At 47.7% G+C, this 12,331-nt stretch overlaps 1 protein-coding gene across 3 annotated transcripts in view; it reads left to right on the plus strand.

Moving 5' to 3' along the window:
- The window catches only part of LOC142558031 (uncharacterized), a 29,681-nt gene that overhangs the window by 2,673 nt on the left and 14,677 nt on the right, over positions 1–12,331 (plus strand). For all 3 annotated transcript variants that reach the window (XM_075670199.1, XM_075670198.1, XM_075670200.1), the window contains exons 3-4: positions 4,455–4,524; positions 9,202–9,335. In XM_075670199.1, coding sequence (XP_075526314.1) covers positions 4,455–4,524; positions 9,202–9,335 — 204 coding nt within the window. The remainder of the gene's footprint in view (positions 1–4,454; positions 4,525–9,201; positions 9,336–12,331) is intronic.

The raw sequence follows: 12,331 nt of genomic DNA on the forward strand, positions 1-12,331 counted from the left end.
TTAAAGTCATATCCACTCGGAACGAATACTGAGGGTGACACCAGTTTCGACACATGCGTTGCCGAAGTGCGCGTTGCTGTTCAAGAAACTTTTGAGCTTGAATGCATAAAATATACGCTTTGTTAAAAACTTAAGTGGGACAGCTGTCCAATTTTGCGACAAGCTTGACTGCGCATATCTCAAAATTAGTGGTTCTTTCAAAATTCGTTGTGCGTTTATGTGCCTTGTGAAATCGCTGCGTGCAATTTGTGCATTGCAATACTGGTGCTAAAGTAGTCAGTTCAAAAGTAATGTACATCTCTTCGAGTATTCCAGCTCAATAACTAGATTTGCTCGAATTGCCACATGGTCCTTTTTTTTAAATTCTGTTAAAGTTAAATTAAAACACTTGGTGCACCCCTTCTAACTACAATGAACATGTGCAGAACATGAACAGAAACAGCAACAAACATCAAAAGGTTCCATTTTATTCAAAAAGGTGAAATCTTTGCCAGTCAGTACAACGGATGGCTCGCTCACGCACATGTCTGCGCGCTTTCCGATGCGGAAGGCCTCAGTTATTTGACGTTTAGCGCATTTCATGTGCAAACTGAATCGCAGTTTGATAGAAAACCACAGCGCTACAGGTTTACCATGAATAATGGCAGTTCTTCTACTTGGCATGAGGGTTTCGAGTGCATAGTGTTTGAGGACAAACTAAACCCCCAAAGCCATACATTATTCTTAGAACGTAAAGAGATCTAATCTGAATGCTGTCATTACAGGAGCCAGCAGTGCGTCCGTCTGTGACCGACATGGCTGCTTACGCAGCCTCAGCAGTGACAGAGGCGGCAGCTTCATTATATTGATTATAACTTTTGGAGAATTAGCGGGACCGACTTAAAGCTCGAGTATACCTCGAGGTATTTATCGACGTGACTCATAAACTGTATTTACGTCGTTTAACTTGTCTCGAGGCGGGCGGCATTCCGCTAGAAATAGCTCCCGAGGTCCATTCGAGGCGCAGCATGGAAGCGTTGCCGCTGTCCAAATCTCCTTGTAAGCGCATTGTCGCTGGCTGCGTGCCGCGTGCTTTTCTCCCTATATCAAGCTGCGTTCACACTAGCGGCGAAAAACGCCCGCGATGTCGCGACCGGCAGCAGAATGAGCGCGCAGCGATATCTGGAGAGCGGCATCGTTTTTTTCTGCCGCGCGACGGATCCGTCTGGCACAGATATAATTTTCGCGAATTGTCCCATGCCGCGGAACCGTGACACCGAGGACCAATGTAAAACTGTACGTTTCACTATGTGGACAAGCGGCTCGCGGAACTGTCACCCCCCTGTCTACTTAGCTCGAAATTATAGCGCCAATCGCCATGGCAAAAAAAAAAAAGAAAAAGCGGGAAGTATATGAAAGGAATCGCCTTACTACTGCGGTGGAATGACCGTGTGAGCACGCCGGTGAATGTGACCGTACCACCGGCTTGTATTGCCAGTGCGCGCTTTTGCTAGTATATGTGCATAGACTTCCCTGCAAAAATTACTAGGGCGAAAAAAATGTTTGCGACCTCGTTCTGCCAACTCTCTGCTGAGGATCCGTTTTAGCGTCATTCTTAAGCTCCCGTTGCACGCCGTCGCGATTTTCCAGCAGCCACCGCAAGCTAAGTAAGGGAAATCGGACCAATCGCAGACGCCGGCACTACCCTCTTCATACGGTTATCGATTTTCAGTGCAGTGGCTCGGCCCATCGAATCCCTCTCCACTTGAGCGTGCTCTTCACCTCTTTTCAGCCAATTAGATAAGACAAGCCGCTCAGTGTAGGCAATTTTATTCGTTTTTCAAGCAAACAAAAGTGACCTCCTATGAACGAGGAGAGTGTTTGATTGATCTGTTCAGACAAGACTGCGGGTGACCGCACGGTGCGTCTGTCGGCAGTTACGCAAATTTGACGTCAGCAGATTGGAATAAATCATATTGGAATAGTTTTAGGTTATAGGGCCCCTGCGTGCAAACCAAAGTACGTATACGAGCGTTCTTGCATTTCGCCCCCATACGGTCGCCACGGCTTGGTTTGAACCCGGGAGTTTAAGCTCATGGAGGGCAACACCATAGCAACTGATATTCCGCGACGGGAATACCGCGTGGATACCGCGGATAACTTGGATACCGCGTGGGTACCGTGCGCGGATAACTGCGATATCGCGGCGGGAATACCGCGGATAATTGGGATACCGCGACGCGGATACCGCATGGATACCGCGTATAACTGGGATACCGCGACTCTGTAGGCTGAACTGTAGTGTCCACGGGAGCTGCATGTGTGATGGATCCGCGAGCATGGGAACGAAGATTATTAGTGCACCGACTTGCCTAAACTTTGTCCTGGCTTCAGACTGCTTTGCGACTTCGCACATGAAGTGACCTTCGAATGACTCCGAAGGAAATATTGCGTTACATGTGACAGTTCATAATGATGGCGCACTTGCGCAGAACCTTGCGGCCTTGCTGTGCTTTGAAAACTAGGATTGCTGGAGAAGATCTGAAGAATAAGGCGTAGGAAGACCGCCTGAAGCCACAAGCGCGACGCCTCTCGACGTTGGAGCCAGAGAAGGCGTGCCCCCAAGCGAACGTGCTAGGCGCTCCCAGAATAATCGGAGTGACCGCGCCATCGAGTTTTTATCGTATCTCGTGCGCGCTGCCAATTAGGATGAGAGCGCACTCCACGGCGCTCTCGATGAACCAGGTCAATGTGTTCCGCGAGTTGTCCGTTACGACTAGCTGGACGTAAACTGCACCGCGAGAGCCCTCTCGAGCGCTCGAAATCGACCAATCGAATTTACCATTGCACAAATCCACGTACTAACCGTCATGCCCGTGTATGTAGGCTAACGATCACAGCGCAAGTTTCCTCTACTAATTTTGCACATAGCAACATATATGTTGCCCCCTTAACATTAAATTACGTATTCCCGCTTATTTCTGCTTTGAAAACAAAAGGTTCAATTTCCTGGTCCGAATCGTTCAATATAAAACTTGCCACTGTTACATGACTGCTTTGTCAATAGAGAGAAAAATACAGGAGACTTGCCAACAACAATGGGTGCATGATGTCCAGAACATGGCTGTTATGACCTTGCCTGGTCGCTTTCGGCGCCTAGCTTTCGGGATAAATTTACATTAATCGCCGGCGGCTGCAATATGGACACCACGAAGGGTGCAGCCAAAGACAAACTCGAATTTTTCGTTTTTGCCAAACGAGCCAAGTAACTGTTCCAGGTGTTATATCGAACGAACCAGACCGTAAAATGCGATCCGATTGAGGAATTTGAGCAAGAAAAAAGCTCAAGATCCTTTATAGGGGGAAAAAATAAGAGCCGACTCATAGTTGCAAGCGCTGCTTTTGTTGCGACACCGGTTACTTGAACCTCGACCGGCGTTACTCCCGAGTTCTACATTGCGGAGCCGCTTGATAAGCCCGCTAAAACAGGAGGCGGGCGTTTCCTCACGCCCGCGTCACGTGTTATGTATGTAGTCCAGTCCGGTTGATTGGCGGCTGCCCCTCTCTCACTTTTTCTCTCTCTCATTGGCGAGTTGCATGTGCTTGCCTCCGCTGGCGTTAAGCGCTGAGTCCTGTTCTTTCTCCGGGTCGTCGAGCTCTCCACGGTGACTGACACGTTGAGTTACGACGGTTCGTGGAAAATGGACTCGTAATCACAGCGGAGCGCCAGCCAGACCGGGAACCACCTGAGAGACCCATATGAAATAGGGACATATACCCTGAGCTTTCCGATTCGGCACGGCAGGGTTTTTCAATAATCCTATTTGCACTGGGTGCTAAACGCCAATCGTAACACTTTGTAGCATAACAGAGGAAGGTTAACGACAATGCGACGCAAACAAGGCACGCCATCTTGCCGGTTGTCGCCTTGTGGTTAACACGGTCTTGGTTACGCTATGCGAAGCAGGCCCTTCAGCCATTATGCGCCGCCACATAGCCTACGACGCCGCACTACTCGAGAAACGTACGTTAGGATAGTGTATGCATGGGCTTAGGGAAAGGTCTCCACAGTGCCATACAGGCACGGTCATTGCACCACATAAACATCGCACTGCTCCCCGGCTGCGTGCGTCTATACAACTTTTTTCCCCTGCTATTGCGTTACGAATATATTTTAAACGCCCTGCATGGACGAAAAGTGCGGCTTGGCACTACCGGCGCTCAAACTTTCACAGCGACAGGTGACAAAATGTGTCATAGATAAGCTTCTGCAACAACATTACTGCTTAAATTTGCCGCCACAGATACTTGCCAGGTCTGCTATCTAATCCGAGTCGTTCACGCCAGGGGCGCGCGCGGCTAGTGGTGTTCGTATACAGGAACGCAAGTGGTCTGGACCTGTAACGTTGCTGGTGTGGCAACGGTAACGGTGAGCTTGGTAGAATTTTGCCAATGCTTTCTCCCATCTGTTGCAGCCATGTCGTACGATCCGGGGTACGTCAACTACATGTATGGAATGCAGGCGGCTCGGAGTCCCAGGCGATAGTGAGTTGATTCACGACTTTCTGTCTCAACGCACACGCATGCAAGTCTTCTGTCTGTCTGTCCTGTCTTGTCTTTCTGTCTGTCTGTGGGAATCCAAGTAAGCGAAGCTTTCTGTGCTGTTTGCTTTGATTGACGATAAGTAGTGGTGAAGTTGACTACTAATCTTTTATTTATTCAACGTACAGTCCAACACGAGAGTGGTGAGTCGATGTTAGACGTTGCATCGCGTGCGCCACTGCTGTTTGTCTGCGTAGTACACACACACGGGGAGAGGCGTTTGCTTGAGGCGGTGTTGCGCGCCATATTTCATAACCTGTGAGAGGTTTGAGCCTATTAATTGCCTCACGTGGCGCATCGCGTTGTGGCAGAAGTATTAAACTTTAATTGAATTATGGGGCGGTACGTGCCAAAACTACACTCGGATTACGACGCACGCCGTAGTGGTGGACTCCAAATTGATTTTGGCATCTTGTATTCTCTGAACCTGTTCGTAAATTTAAGTTCAAGAGCGTATCCTATTTCGTCCCTGTCGAAATGCGGCTGCCGCGGTCGGCATAGAATCCACGACCTGGAGCAGTGACATAGCCGCAAAGCTAACGCGGGGGCACACAACTGTTGATCTGACGTGCGACCACTTCCGTACTGTCGCCTAGACCCTGCGGCGCGCTTCAATTATTGCGGTTCTGCTTCTGCACGCCCTGCATACGTTTTCCGCTTGACATATTTGCATGGTGTTTATTTTTCCGAAATAGCAGAAACGTACCGCGCCGTGCCTTGTACTTCAATTTATCCCGTTTGCCCGCAAGCGCTGTCGTGTCTATAGTAGTAGCGTTTCCTTGTGCATTCTCCCGTCTCCTTCACGGAATAGATTTCGAAGCGACAAGGTTTCTTGTGTTTGAGGTACTGCCCCCTAAGTCGGTGATCGAGTGAGCTTTGCAAAGATACGTGAGTTTTGATTTCGGCAACGCTAAGCGATGAATGAATTCGAGCTTACCGCTGCTTTGTGTATGCTCACGCTCTAGAGAAAAGTCAAGATTTATTAACCACGCCAATACCTAAAACTGCTGTCTTGGCTGACTGATAAGTCAAAAAAACTTTAAAAAGAAGAATAAATGCATTTGCACGCACATCTTTTCACCTAATATGGAAGCATGAACTTGCTTCAGTGCCTGTATGCACCTGTACGTGTTCCCATACCAAGCAAACAACGATAAGCAAACTGCACTACTAAAGCCAGAGAGACCGCTACGAGAGGTCGTTCTTGTTCCTTTTCTTGTTTAAATACAATAGTTTCTGCAGCACCATTTGACATGCGAACAGGAAATTACTGATCTGAACGCCCTGCAGTTACGCATAAAGCACGGAAATGCAACGTGTAATCATTATGCAGCTGGTTTCCAAGCCTTGAGTAGTCCAAATGGTATGTATTAGAGCCTGAATTAAGCCGCCGTTAAAGCTGCTGGTGAACCTGGAAACAGAACAACGCAGTGACACATAGTTTCGGAATCGTGCGCGCTTGAATCTGTGATCGTAGTACGTGACTTTCCATCTGTTCATGTTGCACGAAGCAGAAACTGCCTTCTTTTGCCTAACTACAGAGATGAAGGCACAGTATCGTGCGGTATAGGTTAGAACGTTGACGCCTTAATTTTTATGTAAATTCGCGGTACTGGAAGCGCGCTTTACATGGCTGATTTTCCCCACCCGTGTTGAAACAACAGTCTAGTTGAAATTAGTGTCAATTTTCACGATAGCTGATGAAAACAACAGGATTGAGCCACTTTCATTCAGCTCTGCATGCAAGGGAGTTTGTTTCCGGGACGTATGTGCTAAGAAATTGCCTCTGAGGTAATTTTTAAAAGGATTAAAGGTAATGTAGAAAGGTAAGGAATAATCAATCGAGTACCAAGCGACCGAGGGGGAGGACAGTACTGCAGATGACAATGTGTAGTTCACAGAACAAGTAGTTCAATGCTGAGGGATGTGATATTCTTTTAATGTGTGATCTAGCGTTAACAAGGTCAATATTGCCCAAGTTCGCGTGCTTGTTTTCAAAATACGACAAAACGATAAACGCAGCCATAAACACTTCTTCGTTCGTCACCTGGTACGCTATAACGTAAACTTTTCTATTCCAATTCTGCAATTAGCCCTCCAAGATTGGTCAAAAAGTTTTTAGGACCACCGCTACTTCGCCTGTCTGTCACGCAACGTCACGAAAACTGCGATATCTCCCCATCGACACGACGTGTTTGCATTGATTATGCATGATTCGACAGAACACAAAAAAATAGATATTTCTTATTCGGCGCCTTTTCGCCATTAGCCTTCTGCTATTGGTAAAAAGTTTAAGGCGGCACCCGCTTCACCTGCTTATCACGCGACGTCATCAAACCGCGAAACCTTGTCGCGTCAAAGTGTCGTGTACGCGTCAAAGATGCATTAGTATGCCGAACAAAACTTTATTTTCCTCTGAATAGTGACAGGCTGCCCCGTTCCGAAAGGAATAAAAGATGCCCGCCGCCGATCGCTCAGGCACTACTCGCAGCTGCCGGAGAACGTGGTCTTATTTGCGTATAATAAAGCTTTCTGCGTGGCCGAGTAACGTTTTCGAGCACTATCGGCATGCTTGCGACCTCGTTCTTCCAACTCTTCTTTGCTGAGAATCCTTTTTAGTGGCATTTTTATCCTTCCGTTGCATGCCGCCGCGATTTTAGACAAGCCACGGCAAGCTAAGTAAGGGAAAGCGGACCAATGGCAGACGGGGGCACCTCCCTCTTCATACGCTTATGTATTTTCAGTACGCTGGCTCTGACCCATCGAAACCCTCTCCACTTGAGCGTGCTCCTCGCCTGCTGGCCACCAATTAGATAAGAAGCGGTCAATGTAGGCAAAGCTATTCGTTTTGAAAGCAAACAAAAGTGATCCCCTATGAACGAGCAGAGCGTTTGACAGGTCTGTGAAGGCAACAATGCGGGTCACTGCCCGATGCATGCGTTGGCAGTTACGCAAATTTGACGTCAGGAGATTGGAATAAAAACACATTGGAATAGTTTTAAGAAGCTATGGGGCCCCTGATACATAAGGTGTTATGAAAGACTGAGAAACCGCGTGCGGCTTCTGAAAACTGAACAACGGCCAATTGTGCCGGCGTTCGATTATCTAACAAAAGCACGATATTTGAAACGCCTCATAGTTCTCTATATTGCATTCAATCTACCCAGGCTGGAGCAAAAAAACAAAGAAAGGGTAGACTGATGAGCTGGTTGGTATGGTATCATGTGCGGCAGGGCAGTATGACCAGTCATGACAAGTTGGCCAAAACACATTGACGCCTTACAGCTGCAAGCTGTTGTTCGGTGACGCACAAGCGCTAGCCAGCGGCGTTGGTCAGCTGACTAGCGAAATCCAGAAGCCGCAATAAAAGGTGACAGCTGCCCGCCTATATCCTTGACAGAAACAAAAATCCTGTCTTTTTTTTTTCTCATTAGTGATTTGTGACGGTTGGGGACTGGCGGGTTGTTCCGTTTGTGCTCTATTTCCTTTTGTTTTGGTGGGTGACAGCTTAAACCGCGTGTCTCAGCTAGGGATAGCCAAGCTGTTCAACAGAAACAACCAAAAACAATTTAATAACGCGGTGCCAGACACGCAACACACAATTATAGGAGCTCCGGTGTTCGGTTGTCATAGGTCTGACTACCGAATATCGCAGGTTTTAAGACTGCATGTATATATATATATATATATATATATATATATATATCATGTCATTGTCATGTCATTGCACCAATCATGTGCAATGAAACCCTCAGTAGCTCGGAGCTTCATGTCTTTGTCTTTCTTTCAACGGCTCTTGTGTTCCGTTTGCGCTACGATGGGGAATAACAGGGGCGCCACTGGGGAACAACAAGGGCGGAATTCACTAAGCTGCGCTCTTCTTACGCAATTTCTGAGCCAAAATGTTCTTACGCTGTGATAAGAGTGCAACTGAAGTGGCAGCTATCGTAGAAATTTCTTCTTACGTCGGCAGTTGTGACGCCTGTTTAGATTTTGCAAAAGTACCGAAGTTGGCACCTGCGCCGCCATTACACACACGCCTTTCTTTTTTCTAGTACAGCCTCGTCTTTGCAGCGGCGGGCATCGCAAGCTTGCTGATCTTACCAACAATTTTAGCTCAGTGAATGCGCTTTTTTCTTCGTAAGATTTTTCTTACGCCAAAATTTGTTCGTACGTTCGCTTAGTGAATTCCCCCCCCCCCCCCCCCCGGTATTTAACAGACGCGAGTCTCGAAAAGGCTACAATACACTCTTTAAAACGTTTACACCCTTTGGGTCGTATCTTGTCCCACAACAAGAACCGTCATCTGTCTTGCAGCGAGCGCTGTGTTTTCAGGAAAGGGAACGCAAGCAAGGAAGATGACGATTATCGTTGCGGGACAATATAAGCCCTAAATGGCGTGAACTTTTTTAGAGTGCATTACACGCGATATTAAACAAGCCTCGATATATGTCATTAATAGTATACAAAGTATTGTCAAGCCTTCGTGTATGCCATCGAGGCCTTCTTCCTTATTTCGTAACGATGGCAGCCTATATACGAAGCGGCTTTAACGGCGAGGAGAGGACACAAGTCTATAGACGCTTGAGACGCCTCCCTCCCTCCCCCCCTTCGTCGCAGCGTGATCCAAGCCCCGGCGAGGAGCAGGGGCACCTTCAGCACGGACAGCATCCTCACCGTGCTCATCGTGGCCGGCACGCTGTTCCTCGTGCTGCTCGCCATGCTGCTCATCGTCACCGTCGTCGTTCCCAGGCGTGAGTGCCGCTTCGCACGCGCGGTGTTCCTGCTTGCAGCACCACATCACCGCCGATGCTCGTGTTCACGTACACAAGTGTAGCTCACGCACTCCTCGACTTCCTCGAAAGCCTTGTGACACAGCGGCGCACTGTTACAGCCGCTTCTTATCACCGCCTTTTCTATATATATATATATATATATATATATATATATATATATATATATATATATATATATATATGTGTGTGTGTGTGTGTGTGTGTGTGTGTGTGTGTGTGTGTGTGTGTGTGTGTGTGTGTGTGTGTGTGTGTGTGTGTGTGTGTGTGTGTGTGTGTGTGTGTGTGTAACGTTAGCGGTCAAAGTGACCAACAATGTCCAATGTTTGTGTTCCCTCAGGTTAAATTGATAGCCTCGTTTAGCTACTTCTCTTGATTTTCGGGTTTGAGGGACGGCTACTTTACCGTAAGGAGGGGAGAGCTAGCACAAGTGTGGATTTGGAGCAGAGCAGGAGGCGCGTGATTGGATCGTTGCAGGTGAAGTCACGCACGTAGGTGGAGGAGAAGTAGGAGGCCGCATCCTCCACGTGAGAAGCGCAGCAGTGTAACCGGATTGGTGTCGCTGACTTTCACAAACGTTGACCTTCTTTTTTAAGCAGGCTGTAAATGCGCCAGCAGCTTGACTTTGACAATGATATTCGATGGTTTTTCCGGAAATCTTCCTTTACGTCTAACATATTGTGTTGCGGTTGCTTGTAGCGATTCTTGGTGAACCGTCATCTCATGCCACTTGAAATGCGATTTCATCACCGCTGAAGACACAACGGCACCGCACCATACTAGTACAAATTTTCTCAAGAAAAAAAAAATTGCAACGAGATATGGGTACCGACAAAAGGGGTGAGCATTGGCCTATACTACCCGGCGCCAGGAGAAAACGCGGATACTGGAAACTTCGCGCCTCCCCACTGACCCTAACGCTTGCGCTTGGCGCACAAAAAAAGGCGTCACGTAAAGCCGCTTGAACGCGACAGTCAGAGAAAAGCTCAGCGAGCACGGGGTATAATCAGATGTCTTTTTAATCCTGACCGTATGTCACCCTAATTATGCCGCTGCGGCACCGTGTTTAAAGTTGCACGTGCCGAAACGACACCTCATAATCACAAGAACAAGCGAAAACTATGACGTCCAATATGCGTCTCGTGCGTTTTATGACGTCGCTTAACATTAGACATGCACTTCAATATACGGTCCTATGCAGCAACTGTGATAGAAAAGAAGCGCCGGAAGGTGCATATACCGAGTCGGCGTGTCTGCCACTGGTCGACAGTGCGCAAATCCGGCCCTGGGTTATCATCTGTCGTTGTCTCTACAGCATTCAATAGGTGAAGCGCCAATAGTGAGGACGCACAAGAAGGAATACAGACAGGACTAGGCGCCACTATTGGCGCTTCACCTATTGAAAGCTATGCACCAACTAGCCCCCACAACGTGTTTTACTGAAATACCTTTCGACAGCAATTGCTCACATGGAGCGTATTTCTGAAATGGTTGGGCAGCTTTTTACGTGTTTGTATAGTAGCGAAAATAATTGTTGGAGTTCAGGATTAGTATAAATTCCAGGGCTCATAACGAAATATCAAAAATATTCGGAACGTTTCTGCCTGTCTTGGAGCTGTATTTTTTTTAAATGACGCTAAGATACGATAACTGTGTTCCAAGTCCACAAACTAACTTCTGACTGACAGCTTCACCTCACATATCTCGACAAGCCACATTCTCGCCTAAATTGAGCTTCCCAGCTTAAATAGTTAACGGACTACTGACGTCTCCTGGTCGACTTCTTTAAAGACAATTTCTTTCTTAAACAGTACGTTACCCCCCCCCCCCCCAGCTTTCTATATCGGGTTTGTGTATTTCTTGCCTCTTCCGTGGGCCGATCCCGGAGACGGTGCAGTAGTCTAAAAAACTCGGGTCGATCCCGAAGGAAGTGCACTTTAAGGCCCGATCCCGTAGGTATGTGCAGTCTAAAAAATGTGGGCCGGTGCCGGTGGCATCGGTAGCGGTGGTATAAGGAGAGCTTTCTCGCATTCTTCCCTCGCGTCAGCTAGCCCTTACAAACGCTGTCGTTTGAGAAGCTGCGAACCTCTCGCAATAAATTATACGCTTCATACACCTCGTTGTCGCATTAAGCTTGCTCACGAAGACATTGTCTTTCATCGACGTCAACTAGAGGTTGAATCACCTCCCAACTTATTATTTATTAGTGTGCGGCAGTATATGAGGATTCAGCCCCCCCCCCCTCCCCAAGGGCCTGTTTACGCTCGAGCCGCCCATTGCCGTAAGCCGCACCGCACGCGTGCGGTAGCGCGAGAAATTGCACGTATCGAACACTTGTGCACAAATTTCGGTTTGCAATGTGTACGGTTTACATTGTGTACACAGTGTAAATGGCAATTTGTGCACAAGTGTTCGGTATGTGCAATAGCTCGCGCTACCGCACGCGTGCGGTGCGGCTTACGGCTCGAGCGTAAACATGCCGTAAACGCTAGAGAAGATGCTCGCAAGCGTGAGAGCGGCCCAAAGTTATTTACTACAATTCTTCTTTCTACGAATCGTCTTCGTCGCTGATACCCATCAGGTAGGTTTGTCGTGACGTCACGTCACGGCTCGCTCTGTTCTTGGAATCAGTGTGGCTGCCACATCTTAGCGCAGCCCGAAGAAATACGCGCAGTGCTCTTGTTCGTTTTATACGTGAGCAAAGATATCATACCCAGTCGTATTGCTACATGGCGTCAGCAAATTTTGCTCTGTGTCATGACGACAGGTCCGGTATTTCAATAGCAACCAAATTAATATGTGAGCGTTTCTCAGCCTTCATTCTTGGTAAGTGTCATCATTTCATGTGCAAGAAGCACGTGGTGGAGTTATCTGCAACTTCGAAAATACGTGTCTGTCCCAATACTCATCGTGTAGACGGCTAAATAGACGGCTAAACGGACAGCGTAAATATTAAG

Source organism: Dermacentor variabilis, chromosome 9 (genome assembly GCF_050947875.1).
Source record: "Dermacentor variabilis isolate Ectoservices chromosome 9, ASM5094787v1, whole genome shotgun sequence".
Classification (NCBI taxonomy): domain Eukaryota; kingdom Metazoa; phylum Arthropoda; class Arachnida; order Ixodida; family Ixodidae; genus Dermacentor; species Dermacentor variabilis.